Source organism: Colletotrichum jinshuiense, chromosome 9, assembly GCF_051148585.1.
Source record: "Colletotrichum jinshuiense chromosome 9, complete sequence".
In the NCBI taxonomy this organism is placed as follows: domain Eukaryota; kingdom Fungi; phylum Ascomycota; class Sordariomycetes; order Glomerellales; family Glomerellaceae; genus Colletotrichum; species Colletotrichum jinshuiense.
Window position 1 is genome coordinate 2,466,542 of NC_139316.1, and position 22,665 is coordinate 2,489,206.

At 52.8% G+C, this 22,665-nt stretch overlaps 4 protein-coding genes across 4 annotated transcripts; 3 read left to right on the top strand and 1 right to left on the bottom strand.

Moving 5' to 3' along the window:
- Nucleotides 1-984: 984 nt before the first annotated feature.
- Nucleotides 985-2,898, bottom strand: EsH8_IX_000672 (major facilitator superfamily domain-containing protein; the record flags this gene model as incomplete). The annotated part of the gene is made up of 5 exons (XM_083267008.1): nt 985-1,373; nt 1,426-2,132; nt 2,207-2,375; nt 2,431-2,726; nt 2,786-2,898. 5 exons carry the CDS (start codon nt 2,896-2,898, stop codon nt 985-987), a joined length of 1,674 nt encoding a protein of 557 aa, XP_083130573.1.
- A 2,106-nt stretch (nt 2,899-5,004) lies between these two features.
- Nucleotides 5,005-6,833, top strand: EsH8_IX_000673 (uncharacterized protein; the record flags this gene model as incomplete). The annotated part of the gene is made up of 5 exons (XM_083267009.1): nt 5,005-5,197; nt 5,255-5,424; nt 5,482-6,054; nt 6,114-6,423; nt 6,484-6,833. The coding sequence occupies 5 exons, from the start codon at nt 5,005-5,007 to the stop codon at nt 6,831-6,833; spliced, it is 1,596 nt and encodes a 531-aa protein (XP_083130574.1).
- A 6,970-nt stretch (nt 6,834-13,803) lies between these two features.
- Nucleotides 13,804-16,166, top strand: EsH8_IX_000674 (uncharacterized protein; the record flags this gene model as incomplete). Its single annotated transcript, XM_083267010.1, has 3 exons — nt 13,804-13,852; nt 13,911-14,034; nt 14,084-16,166. 3 exons carry the CDS (start codon nt 13,804-13,806, stop codon nt 16,164-16,166), a joined length of 2,256 nt encoding a protein of 751 aa, XP_083130575.1.
- Nucleotides 16,167-20,085: 3,919 nt separating this feature from the next.
- EsH8_IX_000675 (uncharacterized protein) lies at nt 20,086-20,469 on the top strand (the record flags this gene model as incomplete). Its single annotated transcript, XM_083267011.1, has 1 exon — nt 20,086-20,469. The coding sequence occupies one exon, from the start codon at nt 20,086-20,088 to the stop codon at nt 20,467-20,469; it is 384 nt and encodes a 127-aa protein (XP_083130576.1).
- Between the last annotated feature and the right edge of the window lie 2,196 nt (nt 20,470-22,665).

Here is a 22,665-nt window from a genome sequence, read left to right on the forward strand (position 1 = left end):
ATACGTTCCGTAAGGCAGGGGACAGCAGGAGCCGCTGGCAATGAGACAGGATTGAAGAGCAGGACCGTACGGCGCGGATATATGGGGGCATATGTGACAAGACCGAAGAGGAAAGGGGAGAAGCGCCTGTCGGTTTGGGAATGAAGCACTTGGTTTATATTCGATTCGAAGGATTTAGGAGCCAAGCTGAGATTTACTTGTATGTCTGTCTGCTGTCCAATAGTAGCACAGTATGCTGGGGTGACTCTCGGGACGAAATGACTCTCAACACGTTTCCGACTGCAGAGACACGGATAAGACGAGGGGAGCAGAGTGGACGGCACGGCGCACGGAATGGATAAAGCCCCACACTGCGGGGTTCCAACCACCCGATAACCGGCGGGGGAGCGCGATTGCATCATTTTACCGAACCCTTTGCCCTTCTCATAGTCTCACAGTCATTGTTGGAGGGGGTCAAGGAGGGGTCCCATCGGCGTTTACTGGGGCTCTTTGGGACCCTTCAGACCCCTTCAGGCCATTAGGGACTATTGCGCCGATGAGGTGATTGCAAACTCCGACCTCGTGGCATTGGCGGCCTTTTCTATCTCCGCACCTACCGGCCTGGACACGGTCATCCGTGAAACGCGCCTCTCAAGGTTGCAAGAAGCCTGCCTGCAGCTGTTAGAGAGTGAGTCATCGTGAACAAATTGGTTGGTTGAATGGCGAAGTAGATTGCCGCCATCACAATCGTAATCATGTAGTTCGTTGTCTACCATGAACCCGCGACACCATCTTAACTTGTGAGCAACCCATGAACAACTCCTTCCCCAAAACACTCATGATCAAATTACCGCCGATGTAGTACTGCACCACTCTTCTCAATTGCAGATATGCCATTGGTGAAACCACATTAGATTGCCTCTTCTTTCATGTGAGAATAAGAACGTTGAAAAAAAAAGTGTCGTTATCGTCATGCACATTCTACCTCATTAACGCCTACCCTACTCAGTCAGCCGCCGTCGAGGACGCCAGCGTCGTCGCTGCCGATGCCCTCCGTCGCCTCTCCACCTCGGTCTTGATGTGCAGTTGCCGTTGCTCTTCAATTGTAACCCGGTCTCGGCGGTAGACCCCCAGACTGAGGAGGATGGCTATGCCCGATAGGATGGCCCCCACTTGCATGTCTTTCCGGAACGAGTCTGTGTAGACTTGGCGGACAGCCGTGGCTTGCGCCTCAGTCAGATCCATGCCACCGCCGTGGAGTGACGACAGCCGTTCCGGACTGACTACCCCGGAGAGCTCTTCTCGCATGAAATTACCCAGGATCGCCGTCGATGCTGCAATACCCAAACTGCCACCTAGGATTCTCACCTGCGCTATGATTCCCTGCGCAGGAGCTTGGCACTGTCAGCGTCTGAAAGGATATATTGACAGGTTCAAGTTTCTCACCATGATCTGGGATCTCCGACTCCGTTGTACCAAGAACGGTAGACGAGGTGGCCGACAAGCCAAAGCCAAAGCCGACAAATGTGAGAAACCCAAGGGCTTTAGGTTCAAGCTCGCCAGATGACGATAACGTCGTCAACAAGCCGCACCCAAGGGACATGAAACAGCTTGCTGCGACAAGTGTCTCAAAGAGGCGATTCTTGTTCTTGTTGACCAGCCCGCCAAGGGTGGTGCCCAGGGCAACAGATCCCAACATTGGCAACAACAGGACACCTGCAAGCAACGAGCTCTTCCTGTTGACGATCTGCAGATGAATAGGGAAAGCATATATAACCAGAAGGTACGGGAACCCCAAGAACATGGTGTTGAATATGGTCGCAAGGTACACCCGGTTGTGGAGGAGTCGTATCGGAATGGCGGCCATAATGCGGTTATTCCAGAACCTGGCGACTAGTGTCTCCCAGCCCAGCAATATCATAAAGCAGATGCCGCCCACCGTGACCGGGACTATGAAGACAGGTTGGTGCCACTTGTTGCCGTCCGCCCCGACGTTCTGAAATGAGAACACGACGAGCACGGAAGCTGCCACGAGAAGGAAGGACCCCACAAAGTCCAACTCCTTCCAGGTTCTGCGCTGCAAAGTCGGGAGGTGTTTGGCATCGGGCCACGTGAGATAGAAAACGAGCATCGAGACGAAACCAATCGGACCACTGGTCTCTTGTTAGCATGTAAATCTTGTACTATTGAGCTCGCCGTCCTGTTTCGCAACTGGAGTGCCACTGACTTGATCCAGAAAATCCAGCGCCAAGAGGCATAGTGTGTAAGGATACCTCCAAGTACCGGTCCGAGGACGCCGGCACTGGCAATTACCATGCCGATGAGGCTGGAGATGTGTTGAAGCAAGTGCTTGGGGGCAACCTCTGGGAAGATGATCATGGTGATTGAGTATAATCCTGATTGCAGGCTTAGCTTGTGGTCGGTTGATGTGGATGGATATGCTTGATTTACCTGACCCCCCCAAGCCTTGTAAAGCGCGAAATGCAACCAGCTGCTCCAGATTCTGGGCAAATCCACAGCCTAGCGAAAAGCCAAAGAAAATGATGAAGCTTGCCAAAAAGGCATTCCGTCGGCCCACAACATCGGATATTCGGGCGACTAGAACAGCACAGCTCAAATACGTAAGTGTGTAGGCCAGGGCGACCCAGTTGATGAGGTCCATCGACTCAAACTCTGCACTAATCGTGTACAAGCTCGTGGCCACGATGGAAGCATCTAACATGGAGAGGAAAAGACCAAGGCAAAGCCTGTCCAGAACGTCAGCTTAGAAGCCTCGGAATAGTAAGGGTAGGATCAGAATACATACCCAACACTCAGTAGCCAGAACCGCCAAGTTGGTAAAGTGGCGTCCCTATAATGATGATGTTGTGAAAGGCTTTCCGCCTTGGTGGCCTCAACATCCCCGTTTAAGTGACCCATATCTGTCCGCGGTGATAATTCGAAAGGGCACGGCCAGAGAACAGTGTGCTAATGAGCAGAAACCCCAAATTTTTATCAAATATTATCCGCCGTCGATACAGTATCCCGCTGCTTAATATGGATTCGAAGCCCTCTGGGATCCAGAGCTTTTACGCCAGCAAGACGAGGTGGAATCCGTCGAATGAGCCAAGTGCCTAGGAGGACGTCGCTTTCCTAACCCAGAGGTCTTGGCTTGTGGATTTGGGGTCTAGTCCGAGAGCTTTCGGGGTCGGGCCAACAATGACGACGACTCACGATGCGCAGATATAGTGTTGGGAGGCAGGCCGGGACAACTCATAGTGAAGGATGTCACGAGAAACCCGGGAAGTGCATCTGACAGGAATTTTGGGGTGCCTAGGAAGAGAGTGCGATATACAAAAGAGGAAGCGAGGTTATGGAGGACCAGAATTAAAAGAGGGATGACATTGCCGAACGTTAGTTGAATCGGCGTTCGGGGCGACAAACGAGAGGGAAAGGCATGTTCGGCGTTCAACACCGCATTCGCATTCGCTAGCTCCGAACCAACTCCTGGGCTCACGGTCCCAGTTGTTTGTCTCTGGCCCGATGCTGCCGGCCGTAAGGTGACCCCCGTAAGCGAATGCGGCATAGAGCCGGCGCGCCACGCCAACCCCAGTCACTAGGGTAATGAGACAAACCAATGCCCAGTGAGCAAGGGCAGGGCGATCTAGACCATCACTTCCTTTCGGCGGGAGAGTTGTGGCCCTGGCCATCGGGGGTTCGGTGGTTGGTGGTGGGAATGTTTGTTTGGCGAGCAATGCTCTCGACCCCAGCGCCGATTCATTGGAGCCGCTGTTGGAGATATGAGTGTTGCGCGACCCAGACGCTATTCGGTCCGGCCCAAAGCATTCCATGGACGACCTTCTTTCAGATTTCAACACTATACATAAGAGAGGCATTGATCTCGTGACTGTCTACCAGCGCCGTTCGGCCACTCCTGACGCCATCACCGAGCCATTGGAACAAATCAACCAACCAAACATACTGACGCAGCTGCCATGTGCGCGGACGCACTAGCTAGCAGCTAGTGGCCGGAATGGAGGAAAAATGCGAGTCCACGGTTGAGCAATGGTTGGAATCTGGATCATGCCTTATTTGTCCACTTGGACAGGCTTTCATGCTGGGGCTATTGGCATATCTCGTCTTACATAATAAAACTCAATATTTGCGTGGTACATGAGGCGCTGAAAGACACCTGGGCATCGTAAGATAAACCGACGCCCTGTCAGCGAAGCAGGGCCTTGAGATTGCTGAGCCATGTGAGGTGAGGGTTAAAGGCACTTGACATGTTTGTTGTCAACTCGTGTGCGGCGCAGCAGGAACAGGGATTAAGAAACCAGCAGACACTGATTTGGCCGCAAGCCGCGTTGCTTATTTCTCGGCTCATATTGATTTTGCGTGTTTTACATTGACAGCAATTCATGCGGGCATTCCACAGCTCAAGCATAAAACAGGCAAGGAGATGAAGTAGGGGTTGCTTAGGGTCAATCTTTGATTATTGCAATGATTCAAAATGTCCAGAAGAACGAGAGTACAGCGGCACATAATAATGACCTTTGTGCCCGGAAAATAGTTGCATGGTTCCGAAGGTACCCCATCGGGCAGACTCCACTTGACGGGGCCTACTAGGTAGGTAGGTAGGTAGTGGCAAGTGGGATCACCGTGGTCCGCGCTTTGGTGGATCAGGTTTGGCATCTGATTACCTCACAGCACCCAGAGGCTCGGCTGTACTGTGCGAAGTCTCACGCACTGGCACCACTTGACGACACTCTACTTAGGCAAGCGGGCAGCAGGCATCACTAGCTCCTCATCGACATCGTGCTACCCACCACAGCGTCCGCGTTTTGTTACTTTTCGTCACTCTACGCAGGCGTTACGCTGCAATCAGAATATCCTATCTCAACATCTCAACATCTCAACCCAGTTCGACCTCGCTTTGTACCAGAGATCAATCAGAAAAGGGCGGATCCCGGGAAACAAACATCGATCTTCATCTCTTGTGAACCCCCTCGGCCCTGCCGCAAGGCTCTCGTACAACCTTCACCCGCCATGACGGGTATCATTTCCAGCCATGCTCCTCCGTCCTTCTCCGTTCCCTCGGACAAGGAGAAGAAATATGATCGGCAACTGAGATTGTGGGCTGCCAGTGGCCAGGCTGCCCTGGAATCTGCCAACGTTCTGCTTCTGAACTCGGGCTCGGGAACTGTTGGTGTTGAGACACTCAAGAACCTTGTCCTTCCAGGTAAGACTGTAATAGAGGACCTGATTCTCACTTGCACACTCAACTGACCACACCCAGGCATTGGCAGATTCACCATCGCCGATGATGCCGTTGTGAGTGATGCAGACTTGGGTGTGAACTTCTTCCTTGACGACTCCCATCTCGGCAAGTCCAGGTCTCAGAGCTGTGCCGAGCTGCTCCTTGAACTCAACCCTGAAGTACAGGGTGACTGGTATCCCCGCAGCTCAGTAAGAATACCTGCCAGTGTGTGTTGTTTCGATGAAGGAAGACTGACACCAGTATAGGGAACCTTGGACCTTCAAGAGGTGCTAGGAACTACAATTCCGTTTACCATCATCTTGTACACACTACCTATCAAACCCGAAGACCTCAAAACCATAGAATCGTACAGCCATGAACATAAAACCCCCTTGGTCGCCATCCACTCAGTTGGTTTCTACTCCTACTTCAGCACCCGCCTTCCCGGCGTTTATCCCATCGTCGATACCCACCCGGATGCAACGGCCACCACGGACTTGCGACTATTGGCCCCTTGGGAAGAACTAAAGGTCTTTGCTGAAGAAATGACCAAGGACATTGACAACCTTGACAACCATGAGCACGGACATTTGCCTTTTGTTGTTGTTCTTTTGCATTACCTGAACGTTTGGAAAGCGTCCCACAATGGCGCCGTGCCGGGTAACTACTCGGAGAAGGTTGCATTTCGAAAGATGGTAGCCGGTGCCACCAGAACAGATAACCCGGAAGGTGGCGAGGAGAACTTTGAAGAGGCCGTAGCCGCGGTCTTGAAAACCATTTCGCCGCCTTCATTGCCTACTGCGGTGAAACAGGTTTTCGAGTACAAACACACTGGCAAGGTAAGTTCATCTATTTCTATCAGGCAATGACTCGTCGGAAATTAACATGAGAACCTCAGGCCGAGGTAATGTCGAGTTTCTGGATCATCGCAGATGCAGTCCGGGAGTTTTATGAAAAACACCAGTGCTTGCCAGTGCCGGGCGGCCTCCCGGATATGAAGGCGCAATCTAGCGTCTATATCAAGCTCCAGAACATCTACAAGGCCAAGGCTCGAAAAGACGCCGCCGAGGTCTTGCAATCGGTCCGCCAGAAGCCTGGTGGCGAAAGCATTGATCCAGCCGAAGTCGATCTGTTTTGCAAGAATGCGGCTTTCATCAAGCTAGTCGTCCCAGCAAATAGTAGCCCCAATCTTCTGCGTAGTGTAGCAGGTAAGCACCTCTCCGCGACGATCTTTGAAGCCAACGACATCATTGCTGATCATCAAACAGAACAGGAGTTTGCGAATGATGAGCTGGCCAAGGAGGGTGTGATGCCATTGTCGCTTCTCCCAATTTATCTCGCCCTCCAGTCTACGTCTCACGCAACCACGGCATCCCCGGAGGACATTCTGGCAAAGATTCAGGCACTACTCCCGGGCGCAAGCGAGAACGAGCGGTTTGTGCAGGCGGCGCAAGAAGTATCCCGGGCTGGTGGCGGAGAGTTACATAACGTTTCCGCCGTGACAGGTGGCATGGTGGCCCAGGAGACGATAAAAATCATCACGAACCAATACGTACCCATTGACAATACGTGCATATTCGACGGCATCGGAAGCCGGTGCCAGATCCTTCGCTTATAAAACCGGAAAGGTTTTCCAGCCTGGCGCTCTCGGGACCCCTGGTCCATCATCTGCTGATGAACCCCGAATAGTGAGTGGGTGGGGAACTTGACGATGCTCATCAGTCAGGGTGGTTGGTCTGAGGCGAAAGTGAGCCCTGCCAAGTAGCGAGGGAAAGACAATGTCACGCACCGTCCGCCAAAATATGTTCGGCACTGAACACCTAGATCCCGGAGGAATATAGTGTCTTCAAGTTGGAGGATTTCAAGATGGCAGCACTCCTAGGCCGAGAAATGGAGATGGTTCTGGGGGTCACCCTTACTGGGGGTGGTTGCATCCCTAGTGCTCAGCCAACGACTTGGTAGAGCTGGTGGATGTGACCCTTTCATCCCACGTCACTAAACCCTTTGGACGGATGTGGTGTCTGGGTGGAGATGGTATCGGACCGCCGTCCCTTACAGCGAGGTTCTGGATGAATATGCTAGGAACGGCGGAGTTGTTCGGAGGCAGAAAACAACCGTAGCAAGCGCCGTTGGCCCACGCCTCATCAGGTAAGATGGGTTATACGTCATTTAAGATAGCACAGAACTACAGGCTTTATTTAGCTACAACAATGTCCACGTACGGAGAATGGGCTTTTGCCTTATCCTAATTGCCACTAATGGGCGACATCCCCAATATGACATTAGTTGTCACGATAAAGCCATGTGCGGGTTCATGCAATGCTCAGATATACACTTTGAGGTCTTACAATACTCGGGAGAGTCGGGCGGCCAGGTTTAGCTTGACGTGCAGAGTTTGTTAACAAGTGACATCTCAGACCGCTCCTAACGCCTGTTATTTGGCTATGGGAGGGCGTGGAACATTAGGGGACGATTCGGACTGTCCCCAAGGCGGCAGAGAGGGTGGGCCGTGTCTATACAGGCCTTGGTTCGTTAATTTGCTTGGCCCAGAACGCTTTTTCTCAGCGGGAGAGCCTCTCGGAGCTTGAGCAGCGGGCAATGAGTGCGTCAAGGGATGCAAGGAGGCGAAAGTCAGAGTGGTCATGGGAACTGGACAAACCGTGGATTGAGGAAAGTTCCAGGGCCTAGGTCTAGGCAAACTCGGGGAACTGCGGGTGAGTCGAGGTTACTGGAGGCCTTATTATGCGCATCAACAGACAATCAATTCTCTTGGCCAGTTACCGACGATGATGCAAGCATGGCGGGCGGGAAAGCTTACATGGTAGCTGGGCACAGTTGTCAGGCGTGCGAAAAGGTGAGCCTCGGCTGGCTTTCCGAAGGCTGCCTCCAAGCAGATAGAGAAATATGAGAAAAGATACAGATTGACACGTGTGGGTTCCCGTCCCCAGTATGCGAGCCATCGGCAGGAACAAGTGTGCGTCTAGCCTGCGTCAACAGACAGACACATCACACTTACGGTCCAGTGTGAAATGGGCCGACTTCCTCAGGGAGATTCGTGGCGGCCCAACGTGCGACGGGTGGCGGAGACGGCTACATGCTTAAATGAGAGTGAGTGGGCGAGAAGTAGGTTGCTGTATGTACGCATGTGGATTGAATGAAGGATGGTGACAGGTGGATAAGTTTGCTAGCCCGTGTCCGCATTGGTGTCATGCCGCAACTGTCCGGGACGCGTAGTAACTAGCAGTAGCGGGAAATGACTGCTCTCTCGCATTCCAAGTCAATGACTTTAGGACAGGCAAGTCAAAACCAGACCATGCTGTCCATGGAATATCTACGTTGGAGAGTTATGGGACGGCTCCGTTCAGGCTCACCCGCCATCCACGCAAGGGTCGACTGCTAGCATATTAAATTGGAGGCTCAAGACGGAAGAGTAAATGGGCAAGGGAAGGCCTACGACGAAAAAAAATTGCATGGGAACCCTAAGTTCGAGAGTGCGGCTCATATCTGTCGAAAGATAAAACCCACACAGGAAGTCATCTGTTTTCTGCCCCCATTACATGAACATATGGGCTAATTCCAGACGCGAAGTTCGCTTCGGTAAGACGAACAGAACAGAGTGCGAGCCGCGTACTGCAGGGACTGATCGGCTGAATGTACGCGGGCTCGCTGTCCGTGAATCAAAACGAGCAAGACCGATACCTCCCTGTCGGACATAGCCGTCGCGCAGCCGAGCAAAATGCGTCAAATAAGCACGTGTCGATGGCAGTGTTGCCCCCCCCCCTCTCTTCAGCCGAGCTGCTATACTGGGGAAGTGTAAGCCGGCCAAACCCCTTCGGATGCTAGATTAGACGTACGATATACGTACGACGTATGTTCATCTTCACGCCAAGCCTTCCGAGTCTTATTCCCGAGTTGGTGTGCAATGAAGAGGGTTCTTGCTGACTGTCGTTGTAGCTTGCAAATCACTGAAGCTTTCGAGGGACGGGAGGGGGGCGGCTTGAAGTGAAGGAAACCTCACTATTCCGGCTATATTGACTTGGTGGATATTTGACATGATGAGGCGTACGTCTAACTACCACTCAGTATCGAACACGAGCCGATCCATTCACCTAGAGTGACATGGAAAATACATTCTATCACCCATACCTCATGCAAACCCACACATCCATCCCTACCTCCGCAACGCGTGACTCCCACACCCCCGCAGGAGAGATGCGGCTAGACAAGAGGCGAGCGAACCTGGACGGTTCGTCGGGTCCGATAGCCTTGTCCTGTTGCACAATCCTTAATCTGGGGAACCATACATTTTGCTGGCCTGGAGATCATCCTTTGCAGGAACCACGGTTAAACTACTGCAGGAGTGCCTAGCAACGGGGCGACAGTGAGACAGTGCGGACGACGTATTCACTAGATCCACACGGCAAACAGTTAGGGATGTTCGGTTAACCAAACCTACAGTTTACAACTGCCAAAGCCTCGTGGCATGCAGTACGGCCTGAAGAAGATACTTGCATTCGGCAGCGTCAAGAGCCACATCTCTGAATGTTTGGGCATATAGACCTGGAACCGGCATATACTATGGCTGGATAGATTAGCGACAGAACATCAACGGGTATCTGTCTCCAGGTCGGTGGGAAGCTCCTTCAGCCCCTGCAAAGTCGCAGAGACGTGGCGGAAGAGCAGTAATTGCTGTTTTCTCAAAGAAAAAGAAAGAAGGTAGGGACAGGTACCCGCCCCAGGGAGGGCGCCTAGGTGCATGACATCGTCGGCTGACCGGATCGAATCTGGCACGGTCGCTGCGAGTTGGACGTGAATCTGTCTTCATTGATCGACTGAAAATAGAGACATTGTGGGGTAGCGAGTGCCCAGCGAATGCGGATGCATTGCATAAGGTCGACCATGAAGTGTACAAGTCGTCATGGGCGAGCACATGACCCATGAACGCAAGAGCGAGCCTCCGAGCCGCTGCGTGAGCAATGCCGGTTATGGTGTTGAGCACAGTGGCCAGGATGGCACGGGGTATGATCGTTGAGATATCTGTCTACCTACATACCTGCTAGTAGGCTCGCAAAAGGCAAGCTGCAGGTGATGGATGGGCCGTCTATTACCTCAGGCAACTCTCATCAGCGGATCACGGGCGGCAGACGAAAAGCTAGGTCCGGGAACGGTTCGTCGGGGAGAGGTGCCTGACATCGATGTCGGTCAGGTAAACTAGAACAGGCTGCCTTGTGTGTTCTGTGGACAATGAGGTGTGCATCGTCAAGTACCGTCATGCCTTCGGTAGCACGTACGCAACACCTTGAACCTGACCCAGTGACGATGGAAGATGGTCGGGATGGGAGCCCCAAAGGAGGAGAGGGCAAAGTGAAATAATAGAAGGTGGTTGGAGGAACCAGACTGCCAATGGAGTGGTGTGTGGGGAGAGGAGTGCTGAGGTGGGAGTGAAGATGGAGTCATATGGGACGGGCGGCAGAGTTGAATGGAGGAAGGCGCGCACTGGCGTGACACAAACTTGTACCTGAGCCTCTGCATTGGTCTGGCGCTAAACAGATAGTTTGCTCATGCAGAGACAGAAACAAAGTGCGAGGCCTACGACGGATGGCGCTGGCCAGCAGGAAGTTTTCACTGCCGCGAGGTCCTCTCGGGCCCCGATGCCTGCTGATAAATGTATTGGGCGCAGCATGCGTACGCGCTGGCTGCGAGACTGCAGTGAGCTGGTTCGCCCAGGCAGGATAGAGGAGTTGCGGTATGAGATAAGATGCGATACGATGCGATGAACCGGGGTGAAGACCAGCGCAATGCTGCAGGCCAAAGGTGTGGTGGTGATGTTTTGTCGTCTGTTCATGGAAGCGAGTCGTTTCAAACGGCAACGACTTCGGCTCCCCTCACGACTTGGGGACTTTGGAGGGGCTTCTTCAACAAGGTTGTGGAGACGGCTTGGAGAAACAGGGGGGGGGGGGGCTTTAGGGGGTGTGTCGTGGATCGGCGGCGCGGCCCTGCTTATTCTTCCAAAAACGAGCGGACGGAAGGCCGATCGGGGAACAAGGGATGGGAACAAGGGATGGGAACAAGCGTGTGGCTGCCAGTTGGAGAAGGGGGGAAGGGGAGGGGAAGGGGAAAGGGCGTGTCTTGAAAAAGATTTTTTTAAAGAAAAAAATGAAGATTTTTTCTCTCCCTCCATCAAACGGGCTACGGCGGGAGGCAAGTCACATAGACGCACGAGAGCGGGAGGGTTGGATACCTACAACAGATCATGCACAAAGGATCAAGGAATGAAGCGGAAACATGGTATCGAAGTTCAGCAGGCTCACCGCGTATCGCGCCTGCGCCGATGAGAGCGCACTGCGTAAGTTGCTGTAAATAAGCAAAATGCCACGCCGTGGTTCAACAAGACCAACGTTGTATGCTTAGGTAATGCATCAAGGGACACACACTCCCGTCCTTCATTTCCCGTTGATGCCGGGCGGGACTACAAATTGACTCATTCCGCATCGCATCTACCTACCCAAGCTAATCCAAGGCAGGTACGTCGAGTGTGCCAGAATAAGGAAATCGATTCCTTCCATGCTCGAAGCCCGGGACAGATGAGGAGTATCCGTACGTACCTTGCGTTGCCTTAATTAAGGTAGGTTTGTACCTTGACCTCGACTTTCCCACTCCAGGGACTCGGCCCCGCCCCATCAAGATTTCCCCACCAGTCAATGGCTAACGACTGTCACTGTGCACTTGAACCTAAACACCACCTCACTTGCATCGTGTGCCGAGTGGATATCTGCGGCGGATACAGTGACCGCAGCGGCGCCAACAGTAGTATATGAGCAACAAATAGAGACGCCCTGGTAGCCGTACGTCGTACCGAGGGTTAAATGCTCTGGTGCCAATAGTCCTTGGTTGGGCCATTTACCCCGGTCCAATTTCTCCACCTTGGCCCCATGTCCTCCCCCTCAATCACCAGCCGTGGGTTTGTTCCCCTGCCCCAGACCACCCCCTCTCTCCCGTGCTCTCCTACGGATACACTACACTGCGTGGAGGAGTGTACATGATAAATCTTCTTTTTTCCCTCCTCCTCAACCCGTCGGCCCTGTTGATTAATTTAACCTACCGGGTAGCAACACCGGTCAACCCACCCTCCATCCTCGACGGCTTTCTCGCTGCCGTCTCGCCCTTCGTTTCCTCCCGATAGTGGTGTGAGCTTGCTGCTGCTCTTTCTGGTCTAGCCTCATTCTGTTCACAAGTTCCAACTTCTCCCGTGCCTTACTCCGCACCTGGCCATGTTTCCGTCCGTACCTCGACCGACCACCTCTACTATGCTATGCACATTGTACCTTCTCTACTACCTAGGTAGTAGTGTACTCATTACCAGCCACGGTCACACAACGGCTCCCCACCTTCTCCAGATTTCCTGCTCCAATCACACACCTCCTTCAGATTAAGTCAGGGTTGTCCTAGTCCTCCGCATCACACACACACACACACACTCTACAATCCACTCATCATATTTGTCCTTCCCCGTCTCAGCTTCTGATCCCACGATGTCCGTCTCGCCGGCCGCGCTGCATCCTTGGTCGTGTTGCTGACCGTCGTGTCCCTAGATCAAGGGACCATCCACCTTATAGTACTCCGTAGACCCTACTCCACCGCCACGGATATACGGTACGCCCCGACGATTCCCCGCCGGGCCTTTGTTCCTCTCTCGCTTTCAGGTACACCACTCACCACAAACTGTTCCTGCCCATGCAGCTCCTTAGCGCCTTTTCTGAAAGTCTGGACATTGCCTCCCCATCTGTCGGTATAGTGCCTGGCGTACTCGTGACACGCCGTCCCGTCCCCGCCCACCCCCATTATCCGTACACACCCACCCCGTTTCTTTTGGAGAAGTCCTGTTCCTGACACCACGACCTCGACCTCGACTTCGACCTCTTCGGCTCGCCCCCCCCCCTCCACAAATGAGTTCGTCGACCCAGTTCACTCTACGCCCCTCGTCTTGCATACCTCAAGCACCTTAAGCCGGCCATTAAGCGGCCCACCGCCACATCTTCAAACTGTCGAGGACCAAAAACAACATCTTGCAGATAACATCTCACCACCTACCGTGGGCTTGTGAAATCTGGATCAACCCTCCTTCCGTTCGACCTATTCGTCTGGCCTGGTCGGGTCCCGGCCGGCCAATCCCAAAGTACCTGTCTACCTTGCTCAAGGTAGCCGACACGGCATTGATGTTCCATCGCCTCTTTTCCTTTATACCATCTCGCATATAGCCCCATGCTACTTTCCCCACACTCAATGCCAGCGCTGCCGCGCCTGTTCTCTTGTGAATAGCTGTAGCTGCCGTGCTCCTCTGTTCTTCGGCTTTTCTCGACTAGCATCCTGTGTTGATGTATATAACGTCCGCGTCCATGTCAACCTCGTCCAACAGCCCTTTCCGGATTCTCAGCAAAGGCAGACGCACAACAATTTTATCGTCTCAAGACTCAAAGGCCTTCAGCCAAGTCGTCTTCTGGTCATTGCGCTTCACCTTGGCTCTTCTCAAGTTCCAACGTCCCTGTACTTGATCTGCCAAAGACACACAAACCTCGCCGGCGGTAAACATGGCCCCGTCGATCCCAGTATCCACTCAGGGTGGAATGTTCCATACATGTGAGTATCTGCCAACTTTCGGGACCTTTGTGCTTCCATGGCTCACTCAGTGCTCTAGTCCAGGGGGTGACACCGCGGAAGCCGTCGACTGAGTCCCATGAGAACGGAAAGACAGCGAGCTCGACAGCTTCCAAGAGAATCACAACTCCTCATGCGTGCGCAGAATGCAAGAGACGAAAAATGTAATTTTGCCCGGTCTTGTCAGGCAACTGCGCCGCTAACCGTCTATAGTCGCTGCGATGGTCAACAGCCCTGCGGTCAGTGTCTTTCGAGCCGTGCTCCTAAGCGCTGCTTCTACGACAAGCACAGGCAGCGCGTCATCCCTTCGAGGAAGACGCTGGAAGCACTGTCTCAATCTCTCGAGGAATGCCGGTCTGTCCTGAAGCGTCTCTTTCCAAACCAGGAGATTCAATCGCTTCTTCCACTGTCTCGCCAGGATCTCCTTGGTATCCTTGAACGTCCGGTGCACGACACGCCGACCGCGCTTCCATCGCCGCCTCTGAACACCTCCCCCATTTCGCAGGAGCTGGAATCCCCTGTTTGCTCCGGCTCCGAGCAAGGCCTTTCTGGTCTTGAGCTAATGCCCGGCCGGGATACTGAGTGGGACGAAGAACGCCGCGGCCGCGATCCTATACCCATTGAGGCCGACGACGTCAACGCGCTTTCACTATCCGTGGACCGGCAGTCATCCTACCTGGGCGCTTCTTCGATCAAGGCTGCCCTGACTTGCCTGCTCAAAGTTCAACCAGCACTCCGGAACTCGCTCACCACACCGCTTCACAGCTCCGAAGTCACCCATAGCTTTCCGACCACGCGATTAAAGGCCCCGGCCGCCAAGGATACGCAACGCATCCCTTGGTCGTGGAAGGGTCAAACACTCATCGATGCCTACTTCAAGCGTGTCCATGTTTTCGTTCCCATGCTGGACGAGGCAGCTTTCCGCGCGGACTATCTAGAAGGCCAACGATTTGATGCTCCTTGGCTTGCCCTGCTGAACATGGTCTTCGCCATGGGAAGCATTGTGGCCATGAAATCTGACGATTACAACCACATCAATTACTATAACAGGGCCATGGAGCACCTGCCAATTGATGCTTTCGGGAGCAGCCACATCGAGATGGTGCAAGCATTGGCACTGATTGGAGGTTACTATCTCCACTACATTAACAGACCCAACATGGCTAATGCCGTTCTCGGTGCCGCCATCAGAATGGCCAGCGCTCTTGGCCTTCATCGGGAGAGTCTGACTCAAGGGTCCAACGACATCTCCGCCGCCGAGACTCGACGCCGTACTTGGTGGAGTCTGTTCTGCCTTGACACATGGGCAACAACGACAATGGGGCGGCCATCATTCGGCCGATGGGGGCCTGCAATTAACATCAGGCCTCCCGAATTCGGCATTAACCAGGCCCGAGACTCTGCTCAGCATGCTGGCATCTTGCCACTGATCGAAAACATCAAGTTTTGCAAGATTGCCACCCAGATTCAAGACTTGCTGGCAATTTCGCCCCTCCTACGCGCTGAGGATCGCTGCAACCTTGACGGTCAGCTGGTCAACTGGTACAGCAGCCTCCCGTGGCTCCTGAGGACGACTGATCCATGTGCCGAGCCTCTCTATATTGCAAGATGTATCATGAAGTGGCGTTATCAGAATCTACGGATGCTCCTCCACCGGCCTGTTCTGCTGAGCCTGGCCAGCAATGGCACGCTATCGCAAGTGGCCGAGCAGGATATTGCAGCCATTGAGACGTGCCGCGAGCTTGCCAAACAGACGATTGAAGATATTGCGCGAGAATGGACTCGCAACCAAATGTCGGGGTGGAACGCCGTGTGGTTCCTCTACCAGGCCGCCATGATCCCCCTGGTCAGCATTTTCTGGCAGTGGAACAGTCCACGTGTTCCCGACTGGCACCAGCAGATCGAGACGATCCTTGACCTACTGGAGGCCATGGAGGACTGGTCATTGGCAGCCAGGAGGAGCCGAGAAGTGGTGTGGCGAATGTATGAGGCCTCTCGAAAGCCATCCATGCGATCTGAGAGCCCTCTACAAGGAATTGGCAGCGAGCAAGGCTTGTTGATGGCGGAGGCGGAGCTACACATGTCTCCTATCGGCCTGGAGCCCGAAGGGATGGGCATGATGGGCATGCTTGATCAGCATGGTCTCTGGGATCTAGATGGCATGTATTGGGGCCAAAGCCCCGATCAAGCGGTGGACTTCTCCCCCTACAACGTCAATGAGCATATGATGCACATGGACTACGGCATGATGGGCAGCCAGGCTGCAGCCATGGAAGGCGGGTTTTTTGTCCACTAAGGCTGTCTGTCTGTCTGATGATAGTCTTTATTTTCTACTGGTACATATTGTCCCATCTGGTACATACTTTGTTCCTTCTTCTGGGTCCAGGACTTGGTTGAGGCAAGTAGCTAAGCCACCGATTCTCTGGGCTGCTGTACATAACTAGGGCGACCAAAAGGGTGAGCAGACAGGGCTCGGCGTTTCTGAAAGTGGTCGGTTACATTGAGGAGTGCACGGCTAGCGAGCATGGAAAACGGGACATGGCGGCGGCAAATACTATGAAGCGCACCCGAAATGACGATAACGATTTACGTATAGCTGACAACGGACCAAAACTAGAGAAGCAATAATGACGAAACAGACATCAGATGGCCTGGCCGGTTTGCTTGGCCTACTATCACGGGCCTCTACGTGCTATGCTTTGAGATTTCTGAGTACCGACAAAGCGAGAGATACTCCTTATGACCATAACCATACCTACATATCCAAACAACCTCACGCATTTCCTGTGTATAAGGCAAGCACATGACCTGAGGGCCTAACTACGAGTGGTGTGCAGGAGCTTACGGCCTGCAGAGTCACGGAACGCCACACCAGCTCTTGCTCTCGCGGCGGAAGTCTCTTCCATATTGTGATGTGCCCAGATGTATTATGCATACGGCCGTCGGCACAAGAGATAGTTGGCCGACGGAAAGCGCGTGCTAGGTTTGAATGCGACCTGAAAATGAATAAGAAACAGGGGGCCTAAATGCAAACTTGGCAGTAGGTGCCTTACTTTGGGTTGTACAGCAAGTGCAAGTCAAAAGATCATTCAAGTATTCAACCTCACAGCATATCATAACGTTTCGTTGAGGGCAGTTCACCAGAGCCATGCCACTGATTCCCAAAGTGACATAAGTAAGTAAGAAGAAGAGCCATAATCCCAGGCAAGGTGACTGAGCTGGGGTAGACGTGCAGGTATCCGAAGGGACACCTGTTGCGATTGGGCGGGTAAATAAGTTGGTGGAGGCGAAAAGGTGGTTGTCTGGGTTGTCGGGCCGTGGCAACTTTTTTTTGGCCCCCTCACGGACAAGAACGACAGTGCCACATACTGAAAGTGAGCTAGTGCGTGAGCCCCTGTAGAGAGGAGTACCCCCGTATCCAAGTCGTCTCATGATCCATGCCCATGGCATCCGTGCCATGCTTCTCTCCCTGTTCCTACCCATGCGTGTGCCATGCCATTCTATATTAGCAATGCATATGCAGACGACGTGAGGACGCCCTGACGGTGCCTGGTTTTGTGTCACTGGCACCGTTCTTGGTCATCTGCCTGGACAATGGGAGGTGAACGAATTGATATTGCATCGAGGGATGGCATATATCCCGCCCAGAGAGGGCAGACGAATGAACGACCTTGTAAGAAACATCTCTTCTCAAATTAAAGTCACGACCTCGCTCTGTCATGAAGAAGTCCGGGGAGGCTTGATAAGTAGGCTGGCTACAGCATGAAAACATGTGTCTTTGTTTTTCCGCGTCCCGAACCTCTATTATCCCAAAATTAGGGTAGTCCAACTTATAGTAAGATCCAACGCAGTAGTTGGGATTTAGTAAGGGTATATGCAATTGTGCGGCGCTGACAAGACGCCCGACGCTCGTCATATTAGGTGCCGAGCCGAATCCCTCCGGAGTTCGGAGTCGAGGACATTCATCGAGGTGAGGTGCGTGTCAGATGTGACTTTCCACGCATCGAATACGAGAGCGGCAGTAAGTACTTGCTTCTTCTAGTATATCAACATTGTCCTCAGTCGCTGCCCTGCAATTGTCGTTGAACGCCTACAGAGAGCTCCCGACTACCGCAGGGTCCGATTTGGCCTCACGCCGAGTACATAAGAATAACTGGCCGGGCTTCCCCTTTGCAAGCGCTAGGGGAGGTGGTGGTTTTTTTTTCTTCTTTCCTTTTGGCGGGCGTTGGCGTTCCCCAAAACCATTCCGAGGCCGATTACCTCTTTGGGGCGGGGTGTGACTGGGCATTCGATCATGTTCAGGCGTCATTAATATCTCGATACCGGGCCTTCGTTCCATGCGCTACTGCATCGTTTTAGCAGGACTGGCAAGCGCAAACACATAAAACCAAGGGTAAGTGCCCCTTTGTGCCGGAGGGTACCTTGAAAATCACGCTAACCTTGGCAGTCGGGAAAGAACTGGACGCGAGGAATGATCACGCGGGTGATGTGAAGGGAACATCCTGTGTAGTTGTGACAAAACTCGACCGGTGATTTCTCCTGCCCTGGCATCGCATTGGGAAGAAACACCTTCGGGGCCGTATGTCGTCAATGCAGCATGCTCAAAGCTAGGTAAAGTAAGACGTGGTGACATTGCCATGTGCATGTCCTGCCTCGACGCTTCCTCGATGGCGATAGCAGCGGGCCCCTGCTGGATTGGATGGTGGGTCGGCCGATTGATCGAAACGAGATGAACCGCAATGTGGGGCTTTGGAGAAGCGCGCACTCGGCAGGCACCACACTCTGGCACTGCTGGACTTGGATGGCTATAGCCGGGGAAAGCACGGAGGAGATGGGAATGCCGTGCTTGGGCTCGACCTAGATGTGTGGGCGTTCAATTTTCCTCTTTAACCCAGGCTAGTGGAGAAAGCCTTCGTAAGTGCTCTGGTGATGACCAGGCAAGTCAAACCCGTCCGCCAGGTCAGAGCCCAGGGTTTTGTTGGACTAAATGTCTTCAAGAAAGACTTTGGCCTCAAGTGCCGAACAACACGTTTATCCAGACAATTAAAAAACCATGGAGTGAGACACACGAGCTATTTCTTTAGGTTTGAAATGTTTCTAGCGATGTGGGTTGGGAGCAGTCCCAACCGGCCTTCCTCCTTCTTTGTGAGCAAGCAGGAATCTTAAAGTCCCTGCCGCTCATCGGCAAGTACCTGATGTTTATTAAATACAGGTAGGAACTGACTTTATACTGTTACCAATTTATGTACTTCTGGTGCTACAGAGCTGCCACTTATCTTCAACTATTATACCGACAACAACACACTTGCCTTGCCCTGGTCAGTGTGGCGACATCCCTCGCTCCATAAGAGGCATTCCATTTGACTGCATCACAAGACATCCCGGATTTCTAAGCACCGATACGACATTTTTGGAAGTCCCGATATTACCTCAGTGAACCGCGGCTTTAACTTGTCCTGCTATCGTCACCGTATTAGCCAACGGGTTCAAAGGGACTCGAACCACAAGCCCTACTACCTCACTTTGCCAAAAACGAGCTACCACTTCATTGACATCAAGATTCGCAGCATAGAGCAACTGGATTGAAATGGAATACACACTGAAATGCAATGTGCTGAAGTGTCGCAGAGAGCTTGAAAACAATGCGCTGGTCACCACTTGCAGGTGAGCGAGATGACAGTTAGGCCACAACGGGCCCACGATTTAACTGGCTTCTTCACACAGTCATGTTTTCTGCGTCGAGTGCTCCAAGCGGCATGGCTTGACAGGGCCATCCTCGGAGCTGCAAAGGACATGCCCGGCCTGCGGTATCCAGCTTAGCAACCCAGATGACGCGGTAGTGACCAATTTGAACCTTACCGAGGATTATAAGACGAGTGTTTTAAGCGGATTAAGTCCCAACGTCATCATGGAATGTGCAGGAAGAGCATTGAGTTTCTGGGCATACCAGACAACACAAGAGATGTGGGCACTGTTGGCCTCCTGCACCGCCGTGAGCATAATGCTGACTTCCACAGCGTTTACCAGCGATATCTTGAGAAGATATTGGCGGAAAAGCTCAAGGGTCTAAATTTGCGACTTGAGAAGAATATCGCCGACGCAAATACAGAGATTTCAAGCCTCCATGAGAAGTTGCAAGGCAGGATTACATATTCGGACTCCCTGACATAGGACCTGCTAACACCTCAACAGCGCTGACCAATGACTGCAACATCATGCGACGAAAACACGATGAGCTTGGGTATTCTTACCAGGAAAAATGCCGCAAGCTCGTTCAAGTCCAGGAGCTTTATGACAAGACCAAGCGGAAGGCCGAGCTGGGCCAAATGGAGGCTGCTGCGTCTGATGCAATCGACTCCAATCCCCAGTTTGGTCCACAGTTGTCCGAGGTCGACCTTCTTGAACCAGCCAAGAGGCAAGGGCACTTTTTTTATGGGAAACCGTCAGAATTTACCTACCAAAACAGTCATCATCATCCTGGGTCGGATCGAGAACATCAACGAAGGCTTGTAGGTGGAGGCTCAGGTCTGGTTCGAGAGGATATGGCTTGGTCAAAACCTGAATATGCTCCAGGTAAGCCAAGTCATGGTGTCAAGTAGCGAAACCGCGACCTGATGACGGGTACAGACGGCGTTCCACACACCCCTCGTGGGACTCCCCAAAGACATGACATCGGGAATATGGTCAATTTCGGATTGTCGACGACTCCCGGCTTGGCTGCAAACGTACCACTAACACGTGGTCCCGCAGGCACTCAAGGGGATCGCTTACACTTGACATGGCGACCCATCCCGCGTGGCCATGGTTTAGGCATTGGTCTTTCTTCCGGAATTAGAACCAGCCACGGAAGCTATGGACTTGTGGAACAAGCTGACGCTCAGCCGTATCCTCGAGGTATTTGGTGAGTCCCTACCTTTCAATTTCGATTGTTGCTTACAATCAACAACAGTTTCTAAACGCCCGGGTCTTGCCTCTAATATGTTTGGGACCTTACCAAACGCAGGACAGAGACCTGAGTGCTAGTTAAAAGATCAGCTTTTTTGGTTTCCTGGAATCAGTGTCTGAGAAGAAACAAGGAAGGAATCAAATAATACCGGGCATGAGGCGAGCCACCGAAGTGTTCTTTCAGGCAATGTTCGCTGGGCCAGACAGCTTCTACACACTCAAGACGATGGCCATTGTTCGAGAAGACAGTAAGGGATTGAGGATGGAAACATGGACCCTCTGAAACGGAAGGAAACTCGGTATACAAGAGGGCCAAAGGACTGTCTGTAGTCCTACGACATGGAGGGCTCTTTTGCAGCCAGTGAATATACACATCGATTTGTTTGTGTAAAGCGACTAAATCAGACGCTTTAGCGACACCATGCCTAACACAGTTCAACAACCACCAGCGAGCATCAGGTTGGTTATGTATTTGGATACCGATAGGCAGCAAAGCAACAAAGTTGGCCAGCAAGTTTCGAGAGGTCTTGCTCCCAACCGAAATGCTGCACGCCGACGACCATGGGGGCGCAGTAGACCACAGAGCCCCGGTTCATCATATCGGTTACCTTCACATTACAACAGCGGCAGTAAAGTGGATGTGAATGGCGAGAATCTGCCCCCAAAAAGCAGCGCGGCGATCGACCAGCCGGTGGGGAAAATTTTGGAGGCAGGTTTGTCTTGCAAAGAGAAATAATGCTAAAGTGGTTGTGCCATCACCTGTACATGTCGTAGCTGGCCGGACGATTTGGGTTGAAGACTCAATGCCTGCCCATCGATGGGCTGGGGCCAAAGGCTTTCAATACAAGTAGACTAGGATTGAGGTGGGAGGCATTGCGCTCTCATCCCATTGATCTGGTGTGCGGCGGCCAGCATCGACATTGGGACACGGACACTATGCAACGGGAGGCGCATGCAATCCGCTAGGAGTGGGCGGCTACGTATGACGTTGACTCAATGGCGGCGCTCGGTGGTTTCCGTTGCCAATGCGAGCGGGAGACATGCAAGTGGCAGCGATGACGGACGAGGAGGCGCGGACGGACGTTAGGACGAAAAAAAAAGGCCACTGCGCTCCCCCCCCCCCGAAAGGCAACAAAGACAAAAAATTGGGTTAAAAAAAAACGCATTTGGGGGGGGGGGGAGGGATAAAAGATGAGCAGGTGTCGATGAGGGGAAGTCTGGAGATGGAGGCGGCAGACAGGGAGGCTGTGTTTCGGAGGTTGTGAATCGGGATCGGGAGATGTACGATACCTTGAGCCTCGAGACGAAGGCCAGGGATATGTTGGTTTGGAAGGGTATATATTGAATCGTTACTCGGTAACTCAATCATCTTGGCTTCATTAGTTGGACATGTAGTGAGGTGATGTGTTATCCTGTAACAGATAGAGCAGCGGTCCGAAAAGGGAACCAAGCAGTTTAGGTAAGTAAGTCTTGCCCTTGCAGAATGGTCAATAGTAGTATACCGTTGTCTTGGCCTGAAGTACTAGTGCGAAAGTGTGCGACTGTTATGTGAGCCGCGAAGCCAGTTAAGACGTCGCAATGCGTGCCTTATCTCTCATAGCCATTTACACCCAACCTACCAGCCTGATGGAGAAGGCAGTTGGAAGGGATGATGGGATGGATACGTGCCTTATCTGCAATTATGGGCTGGTCTCGCTTTGAGGTGCGCAGCGGGGGGGAGGGGCGCAACACAGTGCGAGGGGGTCCCTCAAGGAGATGGCGACATGAGCGGGAGATTCTTCGCCATAACCGGATTCGCTTGCGCGGCTGTGAAGAGTGAGTGGTCCTCCACCCGCCCGCAAACGATGGCT